The 27,047-nt window shown below is 45.9% G+C and overlaps 1 protein-coding gene across 2 annotated transcripts in view; it reads left to right on the forward strand.

Annotated features, from left to right (window-relative positions):
- The first annotated feature begins 6,926 nt into the window (after positions 1–6,926).
- Positions 6,927–27,047, forward strand: part of Ahrr (aryl-hydrocarbon receptor repressor) — a 95,602-nt gene continuing 75,481 nt past the window's right edge. Inside the window, exons 1-3 of one of the 2 annotated variants that reach the window (XM_087580354.1) lie at positions 6,927–7,046; positions 15,822–15,894; positions 21,735–21,916. In XM_087580354.1, the coding sequence (XP_087436480.1) occupies positions 15,830–15,894; positions 21,735–21,916 (247 nt within the window). In that variant the 5' untranslated portion in view covers positions 6,927–7,046; positions 15,822–15,829. 2 annotated transcript variants of the gene reach the window in all.

Here is a 27,047-nt window from a genome sequence, read left to right on the forward strand (position 1 = left end):
CATAAGTCTCTGAGCTCCATCCAATGTTTGGCTGTGGGTCTCTGCACCTGTCTCCATCCACTGTTTGATGCAGCCTCTCAGAGGACAGTTATGTTAGGCTCCTGTCGGCAAGTATAACAGAGTACATTAATAGAGACTGGTGCTTGTCCATGAGATGAGCCTCAAGTTGGGCCTGTTATTGGTTAACATAACAATAACACAACAAGGCTGAGGGCCATTCTCTCAGTCTCTGCTCTGCATTTTGTCCTTGCATTTCTTGTAGACAGGACAAATTTTGAGTCAAAAGTTTTGTGGGTAGGTTGGTGTCCTTATCCCTCCAATGGGGGTCCTACCTGGCTACAGGAGGTGGCCTCTTCAGGTTCCATATCCTCACTGCTATGCATCTCAGCTAAGGTCACTTGCATTGACTCCTGGGAACCTCCCCCATCCCAGGTCTTTGGCATGTCCTAAAGATGTCTCTTATGCCCCCCACCCCCACCAGTTGTAGCTTTTCATTCATTCTCCTTTCCCTCTGGCCCTCTCTTCTGTCTCTCCCACACCTGATCCTGACCCCTCCAGTGCCATCCCCATCCCCTCTCTCACCCAGATGCCTCCCTCCATCTGCCTCCTATGACTATTGTATTTCTCCTTCTAAGTGAGATTCAAGCATCCTTGATTGGGCCTTCCTTCTTGTTTAGCTTCTTTTGAGTCACTGGATATTGTGGGCATCCTGTACTTTATGGCTAATATCTACTTATAAGTGAGTACACACCATGTATTTGGGGGAGGTCAGGTTACCTTACTCAGGATGATATTTCTCTGGTTCCAGAGATATTTCTGGATTCTTAGGACCCCCTTGTGGGGAATTATATACTGCTTCATATTGCCTAGTCTCAACTCCTTTAACTATAGTGCAAGCCTTGATGACACCCACTACCTCTCCAAGTTGGCAAATTTTAATGTATACTTGTAGAAGAGATCATTTGGACCAGAAAGACACCTTAAAGCCCATTTAATCTATAATTGTTATCTCAGAGAGATGGTCACAGTCATCCTTGAAACAGAATGATCTCTAGAGTCACATAATAGGACATAACTGTAGACGTAGAAAACATCTGAGGGAGGGAGGCAAAGATTAAAACAGAGGCAGAAGGAACACCCATTCAGAGCCTGCCCCACATGTGGCCCATACATATACAGCCACCAAACTAGACAAGATGGATGAAGCAAAGAAGTGCAGGCTGACAGGAGCCGGATGTAGATCTCTCCTGAGAGACACAGCCAGAATATAGCAAATACAGAGGTGAATGCCAGCAGCAAACCACTGAACTGAGAACTGGACCCCCATTGAAGGAATCAGAGAAAGGACTGGAAGAGCTTGAAGGGGCTCAAGACCCCATATGAAAAACAATGCCATCCAACCAGAGCTTCCAGGGACTAAGCCACTACCCAAAGACTATACATGGACTGACCCTGGGCTCCAACCTCATAGGTAGCAATGAATAGCCTAGTAAGAGCACCAGTGGAAGAGGAAGTCCTTGATCCTGCTAAGACTGAACCCCCAGTGAACGTGATTGTTGGGAGGAGGGCGGTAATGGGGGCAGGATGGGGAGGGGAACACCCATATAGAAGGGGAGGGGAAGGGGTTAGGGGGATGTTGGCCTGGAAACCAGGAAAGGGAATAACAATCAAAATGTAAACAAGAAATACTCAAGTTAATAAAGAAAAAAAGAAAAGAAAGAAAACATCTGAGGGGAATGGGCTAAAAAAGAGGGATCCCCCCCCCCAGAATTCAATGAGAGACTGGTTTAGATGGGTCAACAGAGTGCCCAGTACAGCTTACAGAAAATGATCGTACTAGGGCACTTTGATCCCCAAGGTAGGAAACACTCCCAAGGCTTCCAAGAGGTCATGGAAGACCAAGACTTGGAACAGCTGAATATTCCCAGCATTGACACCAGAGCTACTCTAAGGTGTATGCAGGGAAATTTTCTACCCGGGGCCCTGTCTTTGCTAGCATATGGTTGGATGAACCATAGACTTTCCTGAAAACTGTTCTGTTACTTCTTTACCTAGCTAACTTCTGGAGGGTATGCACCAGAAAAATTAAATGAGAAAACCAGAAAAAGAAAACTGTATGACTCAGATAACAGAGCAGCTGGAGAGGTTAGAGAGCTAAGAGTCAGGGTGAGCATTGAAGGGAAATGCTTGCTCCAATGGGGAGAGGCTAAGACAAGGCCCCATGGTGGACCATGGAGATGCACTGAGAAGCACTTGAAGAGCTCTGAGATGCAAGAGTATAAAGACTGACTCAGAAAAATAAGCAAAGAGTTACCGCTTAGTCTGCAGTGCCTGCAAAAGTAAACAAATCAGAGGAAATCAGCATTCTTGTCTGCACTTCCAACTTGCCCCTTCAACCTCTGGTTTTCTGTTGTGCCTACAATATACAGTCCTCAGCTTTGGGCTGAAGTGCACAAGGTTCTGCCCTGGGGCAAAGCAGAAGTCCCATAAGGCTTGTGCTAGGGGGGCTTTTACACTGAAAGCAAAAAAGACAGAAAAAGTTTGTGAAGAGGGGTGGCATTCAGCCTTGGAAACAGCATTCTGAGAAGACGAGAGGAAGGTAGAGGCTCCATGAGCCAGATAATGCCAGTGGCCAGGGTGGAAGCCATGTCAAAAGCATGGTGGAGTAGGTTATCAGAAGTCGTGTTGGAATGGGGCGTCAGGCCATCTGAAGTAGAGCCGTGCTTGACAACTTCGCTATACCAGAAAGCTATTCCTGAATAGGACCTGCCTCTCATCTGGTATCTGTTATGTGGATGAGCAAACCCGGTATCTATCAATCAGGTATGGAGCCCTCCTTCCTCACCTGGGTTATAACACTAGTATATAGGGACAGGGCTGCAGCCCACAGCCTGGTTTCAGCTCACAGGGATGGATCTTTAGATTAGGACAATGCCAAGGCTATGGATAGGGTTGCCAGAGGTAGCCACGTAGCTAGTCCCCCAGATCTAGTTGAGCTCTGTAGAGGTTTGGGGGTTCTCAGAGCAGGGTTATTGGGACAGGATGTGTTGCTGACTCACCTGACCCCTTTAATCAGATGGAGTGAAAGGCTCTTCTGATTCCCCATGAGCATCTCAGACCTTAAGCTCTGTTCCTGTTGGACTTGGGCATAGAAAATTGAAAAAAGTCTGTTTCCTGTGCTTGTCATGAGGTGTGTGTGTGTGTGTGTGTGTGTGTGTGTGTGTGTGTGTGTGACAGAGAGAGAGAGAGAGAGAGAGAGAGAGAGAGAGAGAGAGAGAGAGAGAGAGGGAGAGGGAGAGGGAGAGGGAGAGGGAGAGGGAGAGAGGGAGAGAGGGAGAGAGAGAGAGAGAGAGAGAGAGAGAGAGAGAGAGAGAGAGAGAGAGAGAACATAATGAAAGGACTAGGGTAATGGATGGAGTTTAGGTTATATACACTGCCATATTAGACAGCCAAAATCTTAAGAGTTTAGCTACATTTTATTTACTCAGTGTCCTAGCCAGTGGAACATCTTGTACCACTTTGTCTCTCAAATACTTTCTGTAGCCTTCTCTCGGAAGCCTCTAGTCTATACCTCCCTGAATCCAGCCCCAGTATCCCAGAGAACTGCAATGACTGGAAGCATGTCCAGGGTGTGAGAAGTCACATAGCCCTCCATAGTGCGAATCTAGCTGGAGGCACTTCGTGATGCAGGCACGCTGGTTAGAAGAGACAAGAACTGGGTAGCATGAGCTTCCCAGAGGCTTTCTATGCAATATCCAGACTTTTTGCTGGCCTTCAGAAAAAAAAAAAAGGTTGGAGAGGACAATTACGATGGAGAAGCTGGCATCAGGAGCCTGTTGTGAGGAGAGCATCCCACATCTATGCAGGGTTCTGACCTGGTTTTAACGCCATCATTACTTTTCTAATGTTGTGAAGAGATGCCATGACCAAGATGCCTTATAAGTGAAAACATTTCATTGGGGGCTGGCTACAGTTTTCAGAAGGTGAGTCCATGGTCATCATGGCAGAAAGCATGGCAACAGGCAGGTGAGGCACAACACTGGAGCAGTAGATGAGAGCTTACACCTTGCAGAAGGTAAAGGCAGAAAGAGAAAGCTAATTAGTAATGGTGTGGGTTTTGAAACCTCAAAGCCCACCCAAGTGACACACATTCTCTGACAAGGCCATACCGCTTAGTACTTCCCAAACTGTTCTGCCAACTGTGGACCAAGAGTTCAAATACATGAGTCCATGGGGGGGCTGTTTCATTCAAACCTTTACAAAGGGTATAGCACACTCCTCTCTGACCAGTTCAGAAGGGCGTGAATGGAAAAGGCCAGGAGCAGTTGAAGTCACATCCAAAGAAGCTCGGCTACGAGGAAGGCAGTTTTATCCTTCTCCACTTCCAGCTGCCTCTGTCAGGTCTAGGAGCTGGATCTGGCCTTAGGTACCTTCCAGTGGCCATAATCTGGCCGGTGTGGCAGCAACTCTCTGGAGCTGCCTCTTCCAGAGCAGAGTTCCTAGGGCGGGCTGGCTGTGGTACCTGGAGTTCTTCATATTTCCCAAGCCCTCAGCAGTACTCAATTCCTCACATGTAGAGTCAGGCGACAGCAATTAGTCCAAATGAAAGGGGCCAGAAGTCAATAAGTAAAATTTCTAGTGGGGATAGCTCAGTGGCATGGCGTCTGATCTCAGCTGGTGGTCCTGACAGGGGAGATTGCAGCCGAGTCCTGCAGCAGAAGGCTCTCAAGAGTGTCTTTTCTGAAACACAGAAAGAGGATGCTGTTATGGGGTGGGGGTGTCATTTGAATTTTGACCATTGTAGGAAGGGGTCAGGTGATTATCTGTAAGGATGCAGGGACCCTGGACAGCCATGTGAATGGAAGTTGCTAGTCCAGGAAACACTGCCGGGGAGGCCGGAGCCGTCTTAGTGTGAAATACCCTAAGATTGGGTTTCCTAGCATGGGGTCCTCAGTCTTTAAAGGTGGTATTTCCTCTGAAAGGGTCATCTCTACAGAGACACGAGACTGAAGTAAAAGACGAGAAACAGCTGAAAGTGATGACCTATACCTCTGAAGGTATCAAGGACCAAGTTTCTTGCTGTGCCTGGGTAGAGCAGTCTGCCAATGCTCTGCAGTCCAGGAATCAGTAGTGAAAATGTTCCTTCCCTGCCTGTTGTTTCTGAGGGGACAAGGTAAGCGTAGTGGGGCTTTTGTCTCGAGTGGTAGAGTTGTCTTCCCATGGAGGACGGAGTGAGAGATCTTTCTAGAAAGATCTAAAGGTCCTGAAAGGGACAGCAAAGTCCAAAATCTTAGGGTACCTATAGATGCCAGTTCCCCCATCACCAGGACACATCACCAGCACAGCAGAACCTCTCTCCTCTCAGATCCCATCACCGCCTCATTATACCTGCAGTTGTGTTTTCTCTAGATCACCAAGAGCACTGCATGCCCGTTCATCAAGATATGCAAGAATCGCAAAACGTGAAAATTAAAACCAAGTTTACAATAACCTCAGTTCTAACAGACCAAGTTTTTCTATGCATAGTTTACATTAAAAAACAGATCAAAATTTAATTAGTGGTTTTTAAAAACCATGGTCATGAGCCAGGTGGGGGTGTCCTTTAATCCCAGCACCCGGGAGACAGGGAGGCGGATCTCTGAGTTCTAGGACAGCCAGGGTTACACCGAGAGACTATCTCCAAAGAAACAAGCAAACGAAATAAAAAACAAACAAAAATCATGGCAGCATAAGTGCACATTGTCTGATGCAGAAACCCAGTATAAATACATTTGTCCAGCCCCTGTTCCTGGGCCTCTGTTGTCTGTCAGGCAGAGTCATTTAAGGAATAGAGAACAGAATAGAGCCAACCCTTATGTTTCCAGACTCGCTGGCAAATCTCACAAACTAGTTGTTCGGTTTCAGAGCTGTGACAGAAGAGGGAAGGTACCTTTTACTTCTGAGATCCCAGGACTAGCCCCTTGTTCTCTTCTAGGGAAGAGAATGCCTTCTGACCAGCCAATGAAAACCTAAGGAACAGGAAGCAGGCAAGGGAAATTTGGAGGAACCCTAGCCAATGGACAGTGACATTAGGGTGCCTCCCAGGAACTTGAAACGTGACCAAGGGTCAAAGTCAGGACTGGTTGCTTAGGTGGAAGGTGGGAGGGACTGGGTGAGGAGTGGGACGTGGAATGCAGACTGCACACATGGAGAAACTTCAGAGACCTTCAAGACCTTGTACTTGATAGCAGGAGTCATGATGCCTATGCCAGGCGGGACAGTAGAATAGGTTAGGGCTTAAGCCTATCCACCGTGTGGTGTCCTGAAAAGCTTCAGATGAGAATGTCCCCCCAAAGACACCAATGTGCCTAGTATTTCTCATTCTTGGTAAATTCTGTGTCAGAAAGTAGCAAACTAATATTTTATGTTTGCAAAGTATAAAAATATGGCATCTTTAATCTTTTTCATTCTCCAAACAATTCTGTAGAGCTGGAGAGGAGGAACATGCCAAGTCTTGGTTACCATTCTGATCTCATTCTTTTTTTTTTTTTTTTTTCGGAGCTGGGGCACCGAACCCAGGGCCTTGCGCTTGCTAGGCAAGTGCTCTACCACTGAGCCAAATCCCCAACCCCCTCTGATCTCATTCTTTAGCCTCAGGGGCCAAGGGACCCCAACCCAGAGCTCTGCAAAAGGAAGGAGACTCCCTGGACTTCCTTAGGCCCAGGTGGGATTTGGTGGGCAAACTGCAGGCTTGCTCTGGGACCTCCAAAGGCCCAGGTAAAACCACACCTAAAAAGTGAGCAGTGACATCCTATCCCAGGCACTGAGACCGGGACCCAAAATATTCAAAGGGCGCGTGGCAGGCAGGGACCAGGATGTGCGTGCGCCCCCTGCCGCTTTTGCCTTGCGTCTGCCGCTACGGGCGGGGCAGGGCCGCTCGCGTGCTGGGGTGGGGCTTCCCTTCTCTAGTCTGAGGCCAGGTCCCAGAGATGAGAGAGCTGACAGCTTCTGGCCTCCGCGGCTCTCTCAGCGGGCGCGCCCGATCTTCTGCGCCCCGCCTGCCCCAGGTAAGTACTCCTGGACTTCACGGGACTCTCTGGTCTTTGCCTCTGCTGTAGCCACTCTGAGATTGTCCAGCTTGGTCTGGAGCCCTTTGCCACACATTTTCTTTTTGCATCTGGAGGGCCCAGAATTGCTGAAAGTGATGGGCACTCCAGGAGTTTCTCTCTTGGCACTAGACCTTTGAGGGAAGCCATACAGGTCCCACGGTTTGAGGACCTCAGTTTTCTCCGACTTGGATATCCTGTCCCCAAACCCCTTCACTCTCGAAAATGAGCACATACCTGTCCCGCACTGGGGAGTCCTTTGCCTTGGACCTAATGTCTTTTAGAAGTTTTTTTGCAGATGATGGCAAGGGACTTCCCACAGGTCGCCTTAGCTATCCCCAGGACTGAGACACCACAGGCACAGCCAGTGAAAGTGTCACAGCAGCAAACTCCTTCATGGAGATCAGAAGGGCAGTAACAAGGGATTCGCGCTTTGGAGGGACTTCCACCATTCCGGGAATTGTCCAATTAGCGGCACCAGAAATATTTGCCCTCTTCAATCTTGAGAAGCAGAAAATTACGGTGTTTGTCTTCTTTCAGAAAGAGACAGGACCCCTGGAAATCTTGGTGGTACAAACCTTGGAGTCCTAGGCCCTGTGTTGCTTCCCCAATCCCAGTTGGAGAGATCTCTCCCTATTGGAGACAACGCTCGTTCCTCTCCTAGGAAGGAGGTTCAGACTTTGCACGGTTCTGGCACAAGGGTCCCTCATCCCCCAAAGCTCTATTTTTTTTTTTTTTGAGCTATCTACACGATTTGGGTTCATGGGATCTTTCTCTCTTTGCCGTCCCCTGTCCGGGGGGGGGAGGTGTAGCTTGGCTCCTTAGGACTGTAACAAGCTAAACCTAAAGACTCAGCTCCAGGAGAAGCTTGTGTGTGCCTTGGGGTTACACCCAAGAGCTTGGGGATATGGGACAGCATAATTTGACTTCTCCTAGTCTGGTCCGGGAACTCATAGGAGACATTCTAGGTCTCAGAGCCTGGTTCACTTTTGCCCATCATGGGGAGTGGCCTGCTTTGGTATGAGACCCTGATGCAGTGTATAGTGGCCGTCTTTTTTCATGGCTGAGTGCTAATTATTCCACACTAGGATACCTACTGGCTAATGCGGCAGCCCTGTGAGGTGTCCATTGCCAGCCATCTGATGGTAATGTAGTAGACCATTTGACTGTGCCTGTGCAGGACGGGCAGTATTTGTGTTCAGAACTAGTATGTTCTTTCCACTCTGCCTTCCCAGTAACCCAACATGGCCTCAGGGTTATCGTGAGTGCAAGACTAGAAGGAAAACTCAAACATTGCTACCAAGCACACGAGGGACTGCTTTCTGTTTCTATTTTCTATTTATCTATTATAAACAACAAACGGCTGTTACTTTCACCTGAGAAGTTTGGTCAGCTCATGGTTCGGTGAACAGAAGGTTCACAGGCCACAGAGGTCAGGCCCTGCTGTCAGCATAGGGTTTTCCTATGAAGATCACGCATGTGTCTGTTACCCATGGCCCCATGGCTCAGCTCTGGCTACCAGAGACTCTGTTCTGGGCCACTAAGGGTCCATTGTGGAGGGTCTCCCTAACCAGTCTTCACTGAAGAGACGTCCCCTATCTGCTTCCAGGGTATAGAAAGGAGATGTAGTTGGCCCCAAGGGACGTATGTGTGAGTTGGTCTGATCCCGTAGAGAAGGACACACAGCATTTGGTAAGACAGAACATCTAGCTGAAGTGATGTTGACACTGTGCTGGCGATATGGGCAGAGAGCAGGGTGCAGGACAAAACTCAAAGCAGTTGTTTGAAGACTTGAGGAGACTGGCTGTGGGTCCCAGCAACTTGCTTCTTGCTCTCCTCGACACAGGGGTGTAGAGGCTTAGAGCAGTGTTTATCAACTCTTGGTGCTTTATGCAAGAACCTGCATTGTAGGATTGGTCCTCACATTTCGATGGAGACAGACACGGAGATACATAACCTAGACTACCGTGATTGACGAGCGGCTGTTCACGAGGCTGGACAGGCTTATGCCTCGCCCAGATCACAGCCCTTGTTGCAGTTCCTGCTGTGTGAGGTAGGAGAGTAAAATGGTTCACACCAGCCTCCTGTTGTGGGCTCTCACTCCTACGCAACCTTGATTGATCCCTATCCTAACTTTTAGTTCTGTTGCTGCCCTGAGACTCATTTGTCCTCGAGATTGGTCAGACTGGTGGTGCTGGGGCCTGGGCTCTTCTAGGATGTAGGGGTAACCCCTTTCCTTCACTTTATTTACCTGATGGTTCGCCCAGTGGGTGTTGTATGTATGTGGCCCTCTGAGGGTATCAGGAAGCATCCCTAGTCCGTTCTCGGGGCCAGGCCTGGGTGTGGCTTGGAAGTTTCCTGTCTGAGTTGAAAGTCCTTTGCAGATCCAGGGGGATGGCTTGTGTTCTGGCCTCCAGCCACTGCTTACCCAACCAGGTTTCTTGGAGAATTTTACTGACTGAACCTGTGGCTGGACATACACTGAGGCCAGCACCTCAGGAGCCATCGTGGGAAGGTGGGGCTTCTGAATATCATTTCACACCCTTATCCCTTCCCAGGGGTTCTGTTCCAGCTCATAGCCGTGCTGCTCACCACCCATCTCTCTACCCATCCAAACCCTTCTGCTTCCCCATCCCCACTTCTTTAGGTGTTCAGCCTGACCTCATCACTCCTGAGCTGCCTGCCCTCCCTGTCCTTTCTGTGGTTGAGTGATTTCCAGGCCCATATGTGATATGACTTGCCAGTGTTTTCTGCAATTCTGTGTGCCGTCCTTTTACTCTCTTTTTAAGTTAAAAGTGGGGGTTGGGGATTTAGCTCAGTGGTAGAGCGCTTGCCTAGGAAGCACAAGGCCCTGGGTTCGGTCCCCAGCTCCGGAAAAAAAAAAGATAAATAAATCTTAAGTTAAAAGTGTTTCATTTTACATTTTGTGTGGATGAGTGTGTAGTTATTTATGTGCACCACATGTATGCCTGGTGCCCAGCAATGGTTGTAAGCTACGATGTGAGTACTGGAAAGGAAACCCAGGTCCTCTGCAAGAACCATTGAGACCTCTCTCTTGTGCCTCCTTTTATTTTCTTGCTAGTTAGTGTACTGTGAGACAAAAGTTTTATTTTCATGAAATCCAATTTAGCTAATTTTTAAAAATGTTGTTATTTGTGCTTTGGATGCCCAAACTAAGGATATTGTCCCATTTAAGGACACAAAGGCCTGTATTATTTTTGTTCCTTGTAATCCATTTGTTTCTGAGTGTTGGCCTGTGAGTGTTTAGCTCTTACGGTGAGGCTTTAATGAATGCTGAGTATTTTTTTTTCAAGTGGCGTGAGGTAGGGACCCAGTCTCACTCTGTAGCATGTGGATATCCATTTGCCACAGCACTGGTTGTTGAAGAGACTGCCTTCCTTATTGGGTAAACTTGGAACTATAGTTGAAGGTCAGCTGACCACAGGACAACTGTTCTTGTTCCACATGTCCTCTCTTCTTAAAATTTAAAAGTTCAACTTTTTATTTATGAATGGGTGGGTTTTTGTTATATACCTGAGACTGGCCTTGATCTCAGGATCCTCCTACCTAAGTCTCTCAAGTCCTGGGGTTACATATGTGCACAGCAAGGCCAGCTCCTGTACCTTTAAAAAATAAGATTCCCTGGAGCTGAAGTTCCAGGTGCTTGTGACTTACCTGATGTGGTTTCTGGGGTTCAAACTTGGGTCCTCCACAAGAGCAGTATGCACTCCTAACCACTGTGCCGTTCCTGTGGCCCCCTTCTACTCCTTCTATTGGGGACATTTTAAGCCGTCTACAAAGGTGAGAGGAATTGTACAATGAGCCCACTTTGCTCATGAGCCAGCACAGATGACTAATTATTAATATCGACAGACATGGCTTCCTTTAAGCCTTATTCTTTCAACCAAGCCATCTAGACTTTGTCCTCCTGGACAGTTATAGAGAAGTGAATCCTTTGCATGCTGTGCTGTGTGTGTGTGTGTGTGTGTGTGTGTGTGTGTGTGTGTGTGTGTGTGTCTGTGCACGTATAATCATTTCCTAGTTTGACTTAATCTTCAACTTCAGTTTGATTAAGTTTAATATTAAGTATTAACTGTCACCCTGGAGTAACTATAAAGGTAATAAGGGAACTCAGAAGACTATCCTAGCCTAGAGGAAGAGCACCTAAGGAGGTTTCCTCCACAGAGATGGGCTTTAAGCCTTTTGGGAGATCTGATTCAACTCCCCAGAGAGCAGAGGAGGTTGCTGTAGTGCTAAGAGGTAAGAGAAAAATTAGTTGCAAAGCCAGAAAGGGATCGTTTCCTCTTCCAGGGTCCCTTTGGTGCCCTCTCCTGGCAGGTGTAACATCATGCTTGCTCAAAAAAGAAGTCCTCCAAGAGCCCATACCTTCATGCAGAACAGGCAAAGAAAGATGGCTTGGAACTTAAAACCAGGAGGTGGATAGCCAGTACTGCTGTCCAGCGTTTCTATACCATGGATGGTGTCTCATGGACGGTGTCTCCTCTTTTGGTTTTTGGTGTACACATCTCATAAATCTCACAATATACTACCATTATTATTGTCAACTACTGTTTTATTTAGTTAGTTTTAAAAGGGTGCGTGTGTGTGTGTGTGTGTGTGTGTATGTGTATGTGTGTGTATGTGTGTGTATGTGTGTATGTGTAAGTGTGTGTATGTGTGTGTGCGTGTGTATGTGTGTGTGAGTGTGAGTGTGTGTGTGTGTTGTGTGTGTGTGTGTGTGTCTGTCTGTCTGTCTGTGTGTACGTCAACAGAAGCCAGAAGAAGACATTGGATCCCCTGGAACTGGAATTAGAGGTGGTTATGAGCATCCTGATATGAGCACTGGGAACTGAACTCTAGCTCACTGAAAGATCAGTGAGCTTCTTTAACCATTGAACCATCTATCCAGCTCCTCATTTCTAGCATAAAAAATGATTTTTGAAAGGCATTATTACAAAATGTAGAATTTTAGGTCGTGTCTTTTTTTTTAAATTAATTTTTAAGATGTACTTATTTTTTTTATTATACTTTTACTACATTGTAGCTGTCTTCAGACACACCAGAAGAGGGCATCAGATCTCATTACAGATGGTTGTGAGCCACCATGTGGTTGCTGGGATTTGAATTCAGGACCTCTGTAAGAGCAGTCGGTGCTCTTAACCACTGAGCCATCTCTCCAGCCCAGGTCGTGTCATTTTTAAGTGCTTTAATTGTGTTGCTTCCCTATTGTGTTGCTTGTATGTTCTCTGACGAGGAATCTGTTGCTGTTCGTTATTGTATTTTACTTCAGCAAACACTGTAGCATTTGCAATTTAAAATAATTCTATGTGTCCCTGATTACGAGTAACTTGGATAGGAAGTACTTCAGTGGAATCTTCCTCATTTTTTTTTATTTTTTGTGCTTAGATGTCACTGAGTCTCTTGGATCCGTAGTTCATGGTTTTCGTTGCATTAACTTTTTTCTAGTATCCATTTAACATTTCCTGTTCTTTAGAGGACTTACACATGTCAGGACTTTAGAAACATCTATTTTATTTTTACTTGGGGGGTTATTTTAAATGATATAGCTTAAAAACTAAATTCCATTGGTTCGTTGCCAGGGTATAGTTGTATGATTAACTTTCGCATATCGTCTTTTTACTCTGACATTGTTTAACCTAATGGTTAATTATGTGAAGGTTGTTTGTTTTTTGAAACAGGGTCTCACTGTATAACTTTGGTTTGCCTAGAACTTGCTATGCAAACCAGGGTGGCTTTAAACTCACAGAGATCTGCCTGCCTCAGCTTCCTCAGTGCTAGGGTTAAAGGCATGTGTCACCATACCCAGATTATAGGAGGTTCTTCAAAAGTGTCACCCCCCCCCCTCTGCTCCTGCCCCCAGTGGATTTCTATACGGAGACATTGCATTCCTGTGGAGAGAAGAAGTTTGAGTTCTTTCTTTCTAAGTCTGTTTCTTTTTCTTACCTTGTTTCTCTGGCTGACCCACAATGTGTTGTGGGATAGAAGTAAAGAAGCACATGTGTGTTTGTTCCTGATTCTGGGGAAGACTCGTCTTTCAGCATTAGGACTCAGCTTTTTGGAGACGCTCTTCCTCAAGGTCATGACATCCCTTCTCTCCATACTTTTAAGTGAGGTTTTTAATGACTGTAAATGCATTTGGGTTTACCAGACGATTTTTGTGGGTATAAAAATGATCACATTTTTTCTTTACTTTATTAATAGTAATTTAATGAATTGCAATGCTTGATTCTTGAGAATTAAAAAAAAAACGGAATTCTTTGGAGAAATTCCATTGAGGTCTGGTGCATTTCGTGTTGCTGGTGTCTGTGTGGTAATTGAGAATTTCTGTGTCTATGTTCATGAATGGTACTGACTTAAGATCTCCCTATTCTGTCTTTGCTTGGTAGCAGCACAAGACTGAACTCACACATGAGTATTGTTTAGTTTTCCTTACATAAGCAATGGATTACTCCTACTTATATTTTAAATTAGTGGACTATATCAAGGAAACTATTTGGGCTTGCATTTTCTCTGTTAGGAGATAGAACTATCTATGTTATTTATTTTTTTAGAGTATTTTAACAGTTTGTGTCCTTGAAGGAACTGCTCCATTTCATCGAAGTTGTTGAATTTATGGGGAAATTATTTGTCCTAGTGTGCTTGGGTAACCATGGTGAAATGTCACACACTGGGTAGATTAAGAGCAGCTCCTTACCCACAGTTCTGGAAGATGGACATTGAAGGCCAAGAGGCTATTCAATTCCATTTCTGGTGAGATTATCTTCTTAGCTGGTAGATAGTCTCGCTTTTCCTTTATCCTCATTAAGTGGTGAGAGAAAGAACCCAGTACCTTTGGCTCCTTCCTAGGACCAGAACTCTGTGGAACCACAGTATTTACCCAGTGACCTCACCTCCTTCCTCACCTCCATTCGTACCCCATGTCCATGCAGAGAGTTGCAGCTTTAACGAATTTTGGGAGACACAGTTCAGTCCGTGGTAGAATCCTCTCATAGCCTTCTTAATGTCTGTGGGATCTGTGGTAAGTCCTCTCTCATTCTAATTCTGCCAGCCAATATCTTTTATATTTCTGATCGTTCTGGATAAAAGTTTATCAATTTTGTAGATCTTTTAAGAATCAATTGTTAGTTTTACTGATTTTTCTTCATTTTTATGTTTTAAGTTTCATGCCTTCTCTTCCTTGCTTTTATCCTGCTTCATTTAGCTTTATTTTCTGTTCTAGTTACTTCAGTTAGAAGCTGAGGTTACTTATTTGATATTTTTCCTAACAAGAGCTTACTACTCTGCTTCCTAAAGTTTGATGTATTTGTATTTTCATTTTCACTTATTTATAATTTTTTTAAATTATGAGTTCCTGGGGCTGGGGATTTAGCTCAGTGGTAGAGCGCTTACCTAGGAAGCGCAAGGCCCTGGGTTCGGTCCCCAGCTCCGGAAAAAAGAACCAAAAAAAAAAAAATTATGAGTTCCTTACTTTCCAGACATTTGGGGGTTTTCCAGATGTCTTTCTGGTTCACGTCCATCCTATCAGAGAACATACTTTGTACAACTTCTGTCATTTTCTATTTGCTAGGGATTGTGTGAGTCCTAGAGTAAAGCCTATCTTGATGAACGTTCCGTGTGCACAGGACTATCGTGTGCTCTGGTGGTGTTGAAGGTTGCGTTTTGTAGCTCCCCTCAGTTACCGTCGGCTGCTGTTTACGCACGCTGGGACTGTACTGATTGATCGCAGAGTGGGTTTTCAGAGATGAACCACTTTCTTAACTGCCTTAGTTGTTGGGTGTGCATACATTCAGGATTACCATGTTTTCTTAGAAGACTGGCAATTTTGTGACTTTTTCTTTGTCCCTGTGACATTCTTTTGTCTTATGCTTTGCATGCTACTCCAGGATGTGTGCTTAGTGTTTGCATGGACCATCTATTCTGAGTTCTCTTTTTCTCTGCCTGCCCCTCTTTATCCTCGAAGGAGGTCAATCGCATAGTTCTGACATGCCCACAGACACTGCCAGAGGGCAGAAATGGCGTCTCTTCCAGACAATACATAAGTGAGGTCAAGTCGGGGATACCCATTTTCATTCTCATGCTACTGGGGGATGCAACAGGGGTGTAAGGGAGTCTGTGAAGGTTCGCATACCCTCACTACTAGAAATATCAAGATTCTATGATAGGAAAGAAGGTGCTTACATTTTATGAGGGTATGTGAAGTCACCAACTTTGAAATGCTGGTCCTGGGCTGCTTCAGTGACTTCTGTGGGAGGCACGTGCATGTGCCTAGCACCACAGGATCATCGTTAGCTGGGCTGTAGATGGTTGAGCATGAATGACAATAGTGGAAGCCCAGCACATAGGACTAAGAGGAAATAATACATAGAAGAGTGGGGCGTGGGGGTGCAGGAGGGACAGGAGGTCCGGCTCTGAAAGCAGCAGCTCTTGAGGCTCAGTAGCATGCACTCTGCTTCACCACCTGTGTAACAATTCTGTTTGGAGTAAAACTACGAGGGCTTCTTACAGACTGTCACCTTGTTCCATAGTGTAGGACGATCTATAGTTCTATCTACACTATCCATAGTAGTAAGCACTCCAACCTGCAGAGCTGACCTCCTCGAGGGCCAATGGATCTTGCCTGACCTTCCTGCTTTGGGGTCACTATAGTAGGCACATGTGAGGATGTCATGTTGGGTCTCTTCATGTGATTGACACAATGCACCCTTTCTCTTTTAGGAGCAAAGATGATGATTCCGTCAGGAGAGTGCACGTATGCCGGTAGGAAGAGGAGGAAACCCATTCAGAAGCGGTAGAGTATCCCTGGGGAATAAAGGGACAGGCTGCACCCTCCTGAGGAGAGGGAATTCACAGGCAAACAGCTGAAGGCAGGCTTTGGGGAACCTTCCTGGAAGGCATGGTCATGATGGCCTTTGGGTCTCGTGCAAGCGTGACTCGTCACTGGCTTTCTTTAGTAGGAAAGCTTACTTTATGAGGCTTCTCTGGTCAGAACACAAAACCTGACTAGAATTACTGGAGATCTAATTTGGGTGAGGGATATGCCACCAATATGTTTGGAACCTTTGTTCCCTTCAGCAATGAGTCATTCTGTCTGTGGAAAGTGCCCCAGAATTTAGTCCTTACACTCCAAATGACAGAGGCTCTTTGGGAATCGTTATCCTCACCTAAGGGTATCTGAAGGTATAGAGATGGGGGAACCCAGGGCTCAGACCCATTTCCCTCAGGGATGCAATTGTCTGTAGTCTTTTCATTTGTCCTAGGCTTAACTTGAAACCCTCAGAGCGGTCAAAATGGGATGTGTGTGGAGATTCCAGCAATACCAGGGTTTAGAACACTTTCCAGGAAATCAGCTGAGTTAAAGTTCCACAAAGGGCCCACAGGCTGCCTCTGGTTCCTGGTATAGAACTTGGTGTGAGCATCACCATCTGGGGACTGCGAACTGTGTGTGTGTGTGTGTGTGTGTGTGTGTGTGTGTGTGTGTGTGTGTGTGTGTTAGAAAGGGGGAGGGCAGGGGAGGGGGAGGGAAAGGTTGGCTTGGGATGAGTGTTCTGGGTGTGTGATACAGCTGTGTGTGAGACCGGGAGTGCAGCAGAATGTGAATGGGGCATCCACCAGCAGCTCTTTCTAGGTGTGCTCTCTTTGTATGTGACAGAGCTACCCCTGTTGGCCTTCAGGGGTACAAGATTCTGTGTAGACTTATGATCCTGTGGAGGTTGCCCCAGGTGTCAGGCTGGACTTGGAAGGTGGTTATTTGGAGATTGGAACCACACACAGTGGGGCTTTGAGGTAGGCTGGGATATAGGTTTTGATAAGGGACGGGCGCTGCTGGCGGGAGGCTGAGTGCATTGAGAAGACATAAAGCCCACGAGCGCACACGCAGAAATGTGCTCCTCCCTGACAGAGATTTAGCTTTGTTTGCATCTGTCATATAAATAAGAACAGAAGATAATGTTGTCACTCACCTGAGACAGTGGTGTCTGATGAACAGCACAGAAGGAAGTGGAGCTGAATTCTTTATGCCTTCATCATATTTTTTACTCCAATCCAAAAGTGGAGCCATGTTTGAGACATTGAATTCTTGCATTTTATTTTATTTCACTTGTTTTAGAGACAAGGTCTCACTATGTAGCCCCGAAGGACCTAGAATTCACTATATATACCAAACCGGTCTCAAACTCAGAGAGATCTGCCCGCTTCTGCCTCTCAACTGCTAAGATTAAAGGCAAATGCCGTCATGTCTGCTAATATTTGACTTCTGGATGCTCTGAAAAGACAGAATGCTTTCCTGGCTCACAACTCAGGGGAATGTCTCCACACTCCGTCCCCTTTCAAGAAACATCTGGTTTTAACACTGTGACCTCGTCCTGAGATGTGCATGCAGTGTGTGGATCTTCTCCTTCTGTCTGTGTTCATGTTGGATACGCACTTGCACACCCCAGAGGCTGTGCCAGAGCCTGCACTTTCTCTGCTACACAGTGAGCATCTGAAGTGTGCTCTCCCAAGGGTGTTAGCTCAGTCCTTTGCTGTCCATGAAGCCCTGTGTTCCCCAGCTGCAATGTAGAGCTGCAGCACACGTCAGTTAAGGGCTTTCCGCCTGTCTCTGGGGGATGTATAGGTAAATGACACAGCAGTCTGATGTCTGTGCCACCTGCCATGCTGTCAGCGGCAAGTAATCTGTGAACGTTCATTCAGCTATCAAAATTCTCTTCTTAGTGACCCTAGGTGTCACCCGGTAGTTATGGGTGTCTCTGAATCCACAATTTTCTCCCAGGAGTGGATGTCTGGTGTCACCAACAACATGCTTGGTGCTCCCCATCTTTTCCTGGATGACCCCTGAGTCTTTAGGGGCAGTGTCTTCATCTCATGACAGTGTGCAAGCTGTAATACAAAAGTCCCTGATTCTTTCTTTTTTTTCCTTCAAAACTCTGTGTGTGTGTGTGTGTGTGCATGTGTGTGTGTGTGCGTGTGTGATGTCTCTCTCTCTCTCTCTCTCTCTCTCTCTCTCTCTCTCTCTCTCTCTGTGTGTGTGTGTGTGTGTGTGTGTGTGTGTGTGTGTGTGTGTGTGGTAAGAGGCCTATGATTACCTGAACATCTGAAGGATTCTTGTAAAGTTTGATATTTGGTTTTACATGTGGGTTTGTGGTTAATTTAGAATTCATGCTGAGGCACCCTGTCACATAAGTGCTGGCATTTACTGTTTCTGGGATTCAGTAGACAGAGCAGCCCTTGAGCTGCCTTAGTATCTTGATATAGTTAATTGACTTGATGAATAGATGGCTCTATTTGTAGATTTGCTATTCTCTTCCACTGATTCATGTTTCCGATTTCTCTAATACTAATCCATCTTAAATATTGGAAATTTATGGAAGGGTTAAAATCAGGAGCTAAGTCCTCCTGGCGTAGTCTTAACAATTGGCTCTTCTGCGTCCTTTGCTTTTTGTGTAAACTTGAGAATTAACTTCCTACTCCCTGTTAGCATTGAATCTGTAGGTCAGTTTGGGGAAGAGTTACATCTTAACATTGTATGTTCTAAGCTAAAAACACAATATACCTTTCCATTTACTTGTGTGCATTGCCTTTTTATCAGCAATGCTCTATTATTTTGTCCAAGTGTCCTGGGTATCTCTCATTAAATTAATCCGAAGTGTCCTGTGCTGTTGGTGTTAGGGGCTCTTTTGTGACTCTGTCCAGTGGAGCTGACTAACTGCTTCTTACCTCTTGTTGGTTTGTGCTGCTGATCATCTTGGGTGAGCCACTACTCCTCACTTGTAGCTGTTGCTCTCCCAGGAGTCAGTGGGGATTCTACCCTGCCTCCAAATTTGCCCTGGATGTGAACCTACAGCAAGCCCAGAGGACTGTTTGCTTTCTAGACAGACTGCCCCCTTCCATGATCTATGCTTTCTCACCCACCTGCTTCAGGGAGCTTATATTTGGAAGTAGAGTGCGGAGAATAGTTAGCAGTCATGGGAGTCTATGTGTCCTGGGAGCCGGAGCAGGAAAGCAAATGTGCTGTGGACCTGGCACAACTATTCCACTGGGCAGTGCCCCACCTTGAACTTGACAGAAGGGCTCGGAGTACAAGGGCCCAGCTTATTATAGGCGGCACCCTTCATGCACTCTGTATAGAAAGATCTGATAGCCAGGGCTGGAGGTGGTGTCGGCACCACCCTTCATAAAGAGGCAAGGACACAACCACCTTAGAACTAGATAGAGGGAAGTTGGGCTTACGACGTAGGGAGCCCTGCTCAGCTGAGGACTTCCCAAGACTCTGAAGAAACTGGAGTTGGAAAGCATGAATGGGAAGGCCCATACCTCAGTTTGAATATGTCCTTGAACGGACCCAGGACTGTGGTAAAGAATACAGACCTGACCTCTGAGCACTGGGCCCCATATGGACCCATTATCAGGTAGAGACATTGCTTTGGACACTATATGGACCAAGTGCCATTATGTGTCCCAGCTCACCCTGATTCTGCTGTCTCCCTCTCACTATTCAGACCTCCATGGTTCTCTTCCACTCTGTAACCCTCCCCCTATCTGACCATCAGATGTCCCCTTTGTTTTGTGTGGAGTCCTCAGGTATCTGCCATTCACAGAGTGGGCCTTGCCAGGTTGTGAGGTTGTGTTAGGCCTTTTTTGCCAGTCTATTTCAGTTTTGGCTGGTAGTATAGAACAACACTAGAACTAGACAGATAAGGACAACCAATAGAGAAAAGAAAGCATCTACAAATCATGTGTCAGATGGAGGCCTAATATACACACAAAGAACTCGTACAACTCAAAACCATAAGGCTGACCAATCAAGAAATATCAAAGGACTGGAGTGCCATTCCTCAGAGAAGATGTATAAATGAACACGCATAAGAGAGTATTCCTAGTATGATAAGTAATCAGGGAAGTATAAACCAGAGCTACAAGAAAACACTACCTCATATCCACTGGCTATAATAAAAATGGAATTATACAGGCATAGACAAGCATGTGGAGAAATTGTAGCCCTGTATATTCCTGGCAAGTCTGTAAAATTGTGCAAATATGTATAATGCAGCCTGACTTTGAAATTTCTCAAAATATTAAGCTCAGAGTTATACAGATCCAGAAATTCTGGCCTGGGTGTCTACATTTAAAGTACATGTCCAAGAAAACTCTTCCTGGTGGGTGCTCAGAGCAGCTGTATTTACAATGATTATAAATGGAAAGCCACCAGTGTTGTTAATTGGTGAAAGATCAATAAAATGTGGTCTGTCTATATACTCGAATATTGTGCAGCCATAAAAAGAATGAAGACACCCATATACATGCGAATGAACTGTAGAAGCGTCCTGTTTTGTGAAGGTGTTTGGGTGCACCGCTATTTGCGTTCCTCTACATTCAGATGACATAATCATAACAGATCAGCCCACACGGGCAGAAACAGGCCAGCAGTTTCTAACACCAGAGGAAGGACTTGAGGGGAAAATGCACATGAGGGAAGAGCTTCCCTTTGGACAATTAAAATCTTTATACCAGAAAGAGATGTGCAGTGCCATAACTGGTAATGAAGGAGGCTAGTCACGTCTAAGGACTGATTATATTGGGTAAGATACATCTTACTTTAAAAAGGAGCGACCCCTGGGTTTGTTACTGCCAGGGACTATTAGATAACTGTGAATTTGGGTCACTCCTCTAATACTGAGATTTCCTAAGACTCCAGAAAGGTTGGCCTGCTGAATCACGTGGATGCTGTTTCCAGTTCTGCCAGTAATGGGCCTCTTTGCTCCCCCATCCTTTCCAACACTGGATCCAACCTGGCTGCCACTGTCTCTTCTAGAGGCTTAGTATGGGTGGTGCTGGGAGTGAAGTCAGGAAGGGTCATTTTGTGCCACAATTAAGAGGGTTAGAAGAGGGAGTCCTAAGGAGTTAGATGAAGTGATGTTGAAGTCTCTCTCTACAAGCGTGTAACTGAGGCCAGACGAAACCTGGATGAGCAGGTTTCTGGAGCTGTGTGGAATGGTGGGCAAAGATCTTTCTTGACCCTCCAGATGCTGTGGTTTTAGAGACTTTGGCTTTGAGACCTTGTGTGTGCTGTCTGCCAAGTCCTGAAGTCCTCTTCTAGACATTTGAACTCTCAGGCTTCTCAGGCCTCTCAGTTACAAGTCAAACTGAAATTCATTGTCCTGGGAATGAAAAAGACCAAAAACTATTCGGACTGCCCATGGGAGTCAGGAACCTGTCACCATTCTACATGGGAACTTGTGTTTCTCCTACAGTGTATGAGGTTTGGGTTATGTATTGTGAGACTTTGAAGGAAGTCGGATAAAAGCCCATTTCCCATGCACACTCTTGCCCAGGTAGCCCTTTCCAGGCATTCTCTCTTCTCCAGAAATCTGGCATAGAGAAATTGAGAAATGTACCGGAGCCACACAGCCGATAGCCACGCCCTTCATCCTTGTACGAAACTTTTCTCACATTCCTCCAAATATCAGGTTGTAGGTTACTAGTGTGTCATCTTCTTCAAGGAGTTATCTCTAATTTTATAAGCACTTTCTGTTTGGGGAGCAGCTCATAAGGTCATCACAGAGAATGGTTTCTTGACTCTGGGGCCAATGGCTTCTGATGGGAACCTATATGACTAAGGCCTTCTTCCCACAGGAGGCTTACCATGGGAACTGAGAAATCAAATCCTTCCAAACGGCACCGGGACCGCCTCAATACAGAGCTGGACCACCTGGCCAGCCTGCTGCCATTTTCACCCGACATCATCTCCAAGCTGGACAAACTTTCAGTCCTTCGCCTCAGCGTGAGTTACCTCAGGGTGAAGAGCTTCTTCCAAGGTACGACTCTCACCTGTGCATTGTGTTCGTTTGAACCTAAGTCTAACTTGTATCGCCTGTGTTCACGTGAATTGATCTGGGCTCTCCTGGTTTAGCTGGGTTTCTCCTGTACTCTGCTGGGTCTTACCTGGGTCCCCCTGAATCCAGCTGTGATAAGACATGTGCATAATGTGTTATCCCACCATTCGACTCCTTGTTTTCGCTAAATTCATCTAGATGGTGGTTGGCTGACCCATCTTTGGGTTTCTTCTGGCTCCAGGGTAACAGTAACATTCTAGCTTCCGGGTGTTACTACCCACTTCAAGATGGTCCTGGGTCCTCCAAGTGCTCAGAGCCAGGACAGCTCTGGGGAATAAGAAACTCCTGGAAATAAGGGGGTCATGCCCAGAGCCAGTTTGTCTGGTGTAGGTTGGGGGTTTAGGAAATAAAGAAATCTAGTCTGAGAGTAGGACTGCCACAGGCAGGAGACCTAGCGTCTATGGTTAGCCTTGTTCTCTGTATATTGCTATATTGGGTACCACAGAGGGCCTCTGGAGCAGCTTTGTGTGCTGTAGCACTCGGACTGATCTCCTATCACCATTCTCTGGCAAGTTTTTCTGCCCTCTACAACCTGTCAAGCCCTGTCTTCTGGGACTGCATCCGTCATGGTTCAGGGACAATTTGTATCTTTCTACTTGCTGTACTGAACCCTCAGTGGTAGCAGGGCTCTGGGCTTTCCATGAACAGTGTGGCTTTTGTTATGTGAGAGCATTGTAGAAGGTGCCTGTGAAGGATTGGGGTAGGTGGTCAGAGACAGACACTTTCTCTGTGTTCTACGGCTTCTCACACTGGTCTGTATTGAGAATGATACCCACGTCCTGCCACATCATTTTGTTTCTGTAGATGTCCAGATTTTGGTTTCCTTGGGACCTTGGGTACCCGAAAGGCTGAAAAACACACAGGGCTTGAAAACATAGATAGGACTGGGCATCTTCTGCATTGTGTGGCAGCTGAAAGCTTAAAGAGGTCGGAAGTCCGGAGGGTGTACTCTCCAGTCGTTGGCTGCTCAGGTTAGTTTCTGGACACAGCACGGTTTCATGTCCCGATGGAGTAGGCAGTACTCCTGAGCGTTGACAGCCCCTTTCAGTATCCTGTAGCAGGAAGGGCCTTTCTGGGCAGGTGAGGTGTTCTCAGCATGGGGGTTGGCCAGCTTCAGCAGTCCCCCAGAGCCATAATGAAGGTTTACATTCCAGTATCAGGAGGATGCCAACTGGAAGTTCTGCAGAGTGCCCAGTATCTGTCTTGACACCCTGCCTGAGGTCTTCTACAGCCACCTCTGAGTCCTGCTTCGTCCCAGCCTCCTGGAAGTGAACATGGAATACTGTCCCAGTGGAGCTGTGACAACACATTTTCACTTCACTCTTTAGGTTGTCTAGTTTTACGCAAAAAAAAATATTGCTTTTATGAATGAATTGTCCTCTACCTTAGGAATCTCTCCCATAGAACCTCTGTCTACCCCGGGAATCCAGACTGGAACTACCTGTGGGGAAACTTTTTGTTCGAAAAACATTTCAGTCAGTTTGCTTCCGAGATTTCAGTGTTTTTCCAAGGCATTAAGAGTGGGAAGAAATTGAGATAATCTTTCCAAACATGCTGTGTCATCGTGATCTTGTGTGGGTGCCGGAAGCTAGGAGAGAATCAAGGCCTCTGTGTTTGTGTTCTGCAAAGTGCCTAAAAGTGAGAAGTGCAACTAAGCCAGCCTCCAGCTCCCACGAGCACTGTCATCAAACTTCAAGGGTAGCATCCACGTGTAGACCACTCAGGTCTGACTGGGGCTGCCCTGGGTAGAGAAGCTCTATCCAGCTTTGTCTTCTGTCCTTATACTGACATGGCCACACATATACAAATACTTGACCCTGAGACAGAGAGAAGGACTGGTCTAGTGTCCTTCTGTTGCCATGATAAAATACTCTGACAAAAGTAACCTAGCACAGGAAAGGGTTTACTCAACGTATAATTCCAGATCACAGTCCATCATCATTGGGGAAAACTCAGGCAGCAACTCAAGGCAGGAATTTGAGGGCAAGTCTCCTTATTAACTTCCACACAACATTAACTTCATCTCATTCTACAGCCACAGAAGTCTGGTAGAAATCATGGAGGATGCTCCTTGCTGGCTGGCTTGAAGACTGGCTAATACTCAGCTAGCTTTCTTATACACAGGAGGATCAGCAGCCTGGTCGTGGCACCATCTACAACAGGCTGTCTTTTCTATAGAGTTAACAGTTACGACAATTTTTCAGATATGTCCACTGGCCAATCTGAAAAAATGAGGCTTTCCTCTTAGATGATTCCAGGCTGTGTCAAGTTGACAGGTAACTAGGGCAAGACCAGGTCAGTTCTTCCCTTGACAGTCCTTGATGTACCCAACCAGGCCACAGCTTGTTGGCCCAGAAGAGATCCACTCCTCATGTTTCTGGCCAATTCCAAAGGCAGTCCAAGAGTCTGTGCTAATACCCAGTTGTTAACTTACACGTGAAGTGGTTTACCCATCTTACCGCCATTTTCAGAGTTCTGTGATATGAACACAGCACTACTTGTGGCTGGTCTGCTCACATCACTGCAGCCTGAGGATCCCACTGTGTTGAAATGAAGTGAATCCTCAGGGTCCACAGACTTCGTGAGAGTGCTGTGGCTTCTGAGGGTAAGGTAACAACTTTTACGTTTTTTTCTACTGTACATTTTCAACCAAGAGTTCTGGATTTTGTGAGTCCCTTTAAGACGAACATTAGAGAAGAAATTCTAAAAGTTTTCCTGAACTCATTTCCAACTGTGTGATTAGGAAAAAAAAAAGTGGAGCTGCGAAGAATTGGATTTTAGTTTGTGCTTGTTGACCCAAATTGGATGATCTAATTTCATTAAAACTTCCATAAAACATTACCTCTAAAAAGGACATGAACTGTAAAGTCCAACCTCAGAGGGTGACAGTGGCCTGAGAATCTGCTTGGAATATTTTTTCCATCTTTATTAACTTGGGTATTTCTTATTTACATTTCAAATGTTATTCCCTTTCCTGGTTTCCAGGCCGACATCCCCCAAACCCCGCCCCCTCACCTTCCATATGGGTGTTCCCTTCCCCATCCTCCCCCCATTACCGCCCATCCCCCAAGAATCCCGTTCACTGGGGGTCGGCAGAACCAAGGGCTTCCCCTTCCACTGGTGCTCTTACTAGGATATTCATTGCTACCTATGAGGTCAGAGTCCAGGGTCAGTCCATGTATAGTCTTTAGGTAGTGGCTTAGTCCCTGGAAGCTCTAGTTGCTTGGCCTTGTTGTTCATAAGGGGTCTCGAGCCCCTTCGAGCTCTTCCAGTTCTTTCTCTGATTCCTTCAACGGGGGTCCTATTCTCAGTTCAGTGGTTTGCTGCTGGCATTTGCCTATGTATTTGCCACATTCTGGCTGTGTCTCTCAGAAGAGATCTACATCCGGTTCCAGTCAGTCTGTACTTCTTTGCTTCATCCATCTTATCTAGTTTGGTGGCTGTATATGTATGGCCACATGTGGGGCAGGCTCTGAATGGGTGTTCCTTCTGCCTCTGTTCTAAACTTTGCCTCCCTATTCCCTCCCAAGGGTATTCTTGTTCCCCTTTTAAAGAAGGAGTGAAGTATTCGAATTTTGGTCATCCTTCTTGAGTTTCATGTGTTCTGTGCATCTAGGGTAATTCAAGCATTTGGGCTAATAGCCACTTATCAATGAATGCATACCATGTGTGTTTTTCTGTGATTGTGTTACCTCACTCAGGATGATATTTTCCAGTTCCATCCATTTGCCTATGAATTTCATAAAGTCATTGTTTTTGATATCTGAGTAATATTCCATTGTGTAGATGTTCCACATTTTCTGTATCCATTCCTCTGTTGAAGGGCATCTGGGTTCTTTCCAGCTTCTGGCTATTATAAATAAGGCTGCTATGAACATAGTGGAGCAAGTGTCTTTGTTATATGTTGGAGCATCTTTTGTGTATATGCCTAAGAGAGGTATAGTTGGGTCCTCAGGTAGTGCAATGTCCAATTTTCTAAGGAACCTCCAGACTGATTTCCAGAATGGTTGTACCAGTCTGCAATCCCACCAACAATGGAGGAGTCTTCCTCTTTCTCCACATCCTTGCCAGCATCTGCTGTCACCGGAGTTTTTGATCTTAGCCCTTCTGACTGGTGTGAGGTGGAATCTCAGAGTTGTTTTGATTTGCATTACCCTTATGACTAAAGATGTTGAACATTTCTTTAGGTGTTTCTCCGCCATTCGGCATTCCTCAGCTGTGAATTCTTTGTTTAGCTCTGAACCCCATTTTTTCCCGGAGCTGGGGACCGAACCCAGGGCCTTGCGCTTGCTAGGCAAGTGCTCTACCACTGAGCTAAATCCCCAACCCCTGAACCCCATTTTTAACAGGGTTATTTGTCTCCCTGCAGTCTTAACTTCGTGAGTTCTTTGTATATTTTGGATATAAGCCCTCTATCCATTGTAGGATTGGTAAAGATCTTTTCCCAATCTGTTGGTTGCCGTTTTGTCCTAACCACAGTGTCCTTTGCCTTACAGAAGCTTTGCAGTTTTATGAGATCCCATTTGTCGATTCTTGATCTTAGAGCATAAGCCATTGGTGTTATGTTCAGGAAATTTTCTCCAGTTCGAGGTGCTTCCCCACTTTATCTTCTATTAGTTTGAGTGTATCTGGTTTGATGTGGAGGTCCTTCATCCACTTTGTACAGGGTGATAAGCATGGATCAATCTGCATTCTTCTACATGTTGACCTCCAGTTGAACCAGCACCATTTGCTGAAAATGCTATCTTTTTTCCATTGGATGGTTTTGGCTCCTTTGTCAAAAATCAGGTGACCATAGGTGTGTGGGTTCATTTCTGGGTCTTCAATTCTATTCCCCTGGTCTATCTGTCTGTCTCTGTACCAATACCATGCAGTTTTTATGACTATTGCTCTGTAATACTGCTTGAGTTCAGGGATAGTGATTCCCCCAGAAGTCCTTTTATTGTTGAGGATAGTTTTAGCTATCCTGGGTTTTTTGTTATTCTAGATGAATTTGCAAATTGTTCTGTTTAACTCTCTGAATAATTGGATTGGAATTTTGGTGGGGATTGCA

This window comes from Rattus norvegicus, chromosome 1, assembly GCF_021556685.1.
Source record: "Rattus norvegicus strain SHRSP/BbbUtx chromosome 1, alternate assembly SHRSP_T2T, whole genome shotgun sequence".
Classification (NCBI taxonomy): domain Eukaryota; kingdom Metazoa; phylum Chordata; class Mammalia; order Rodentia; family Muridae; genus Rattus; species Rattus norvegicus.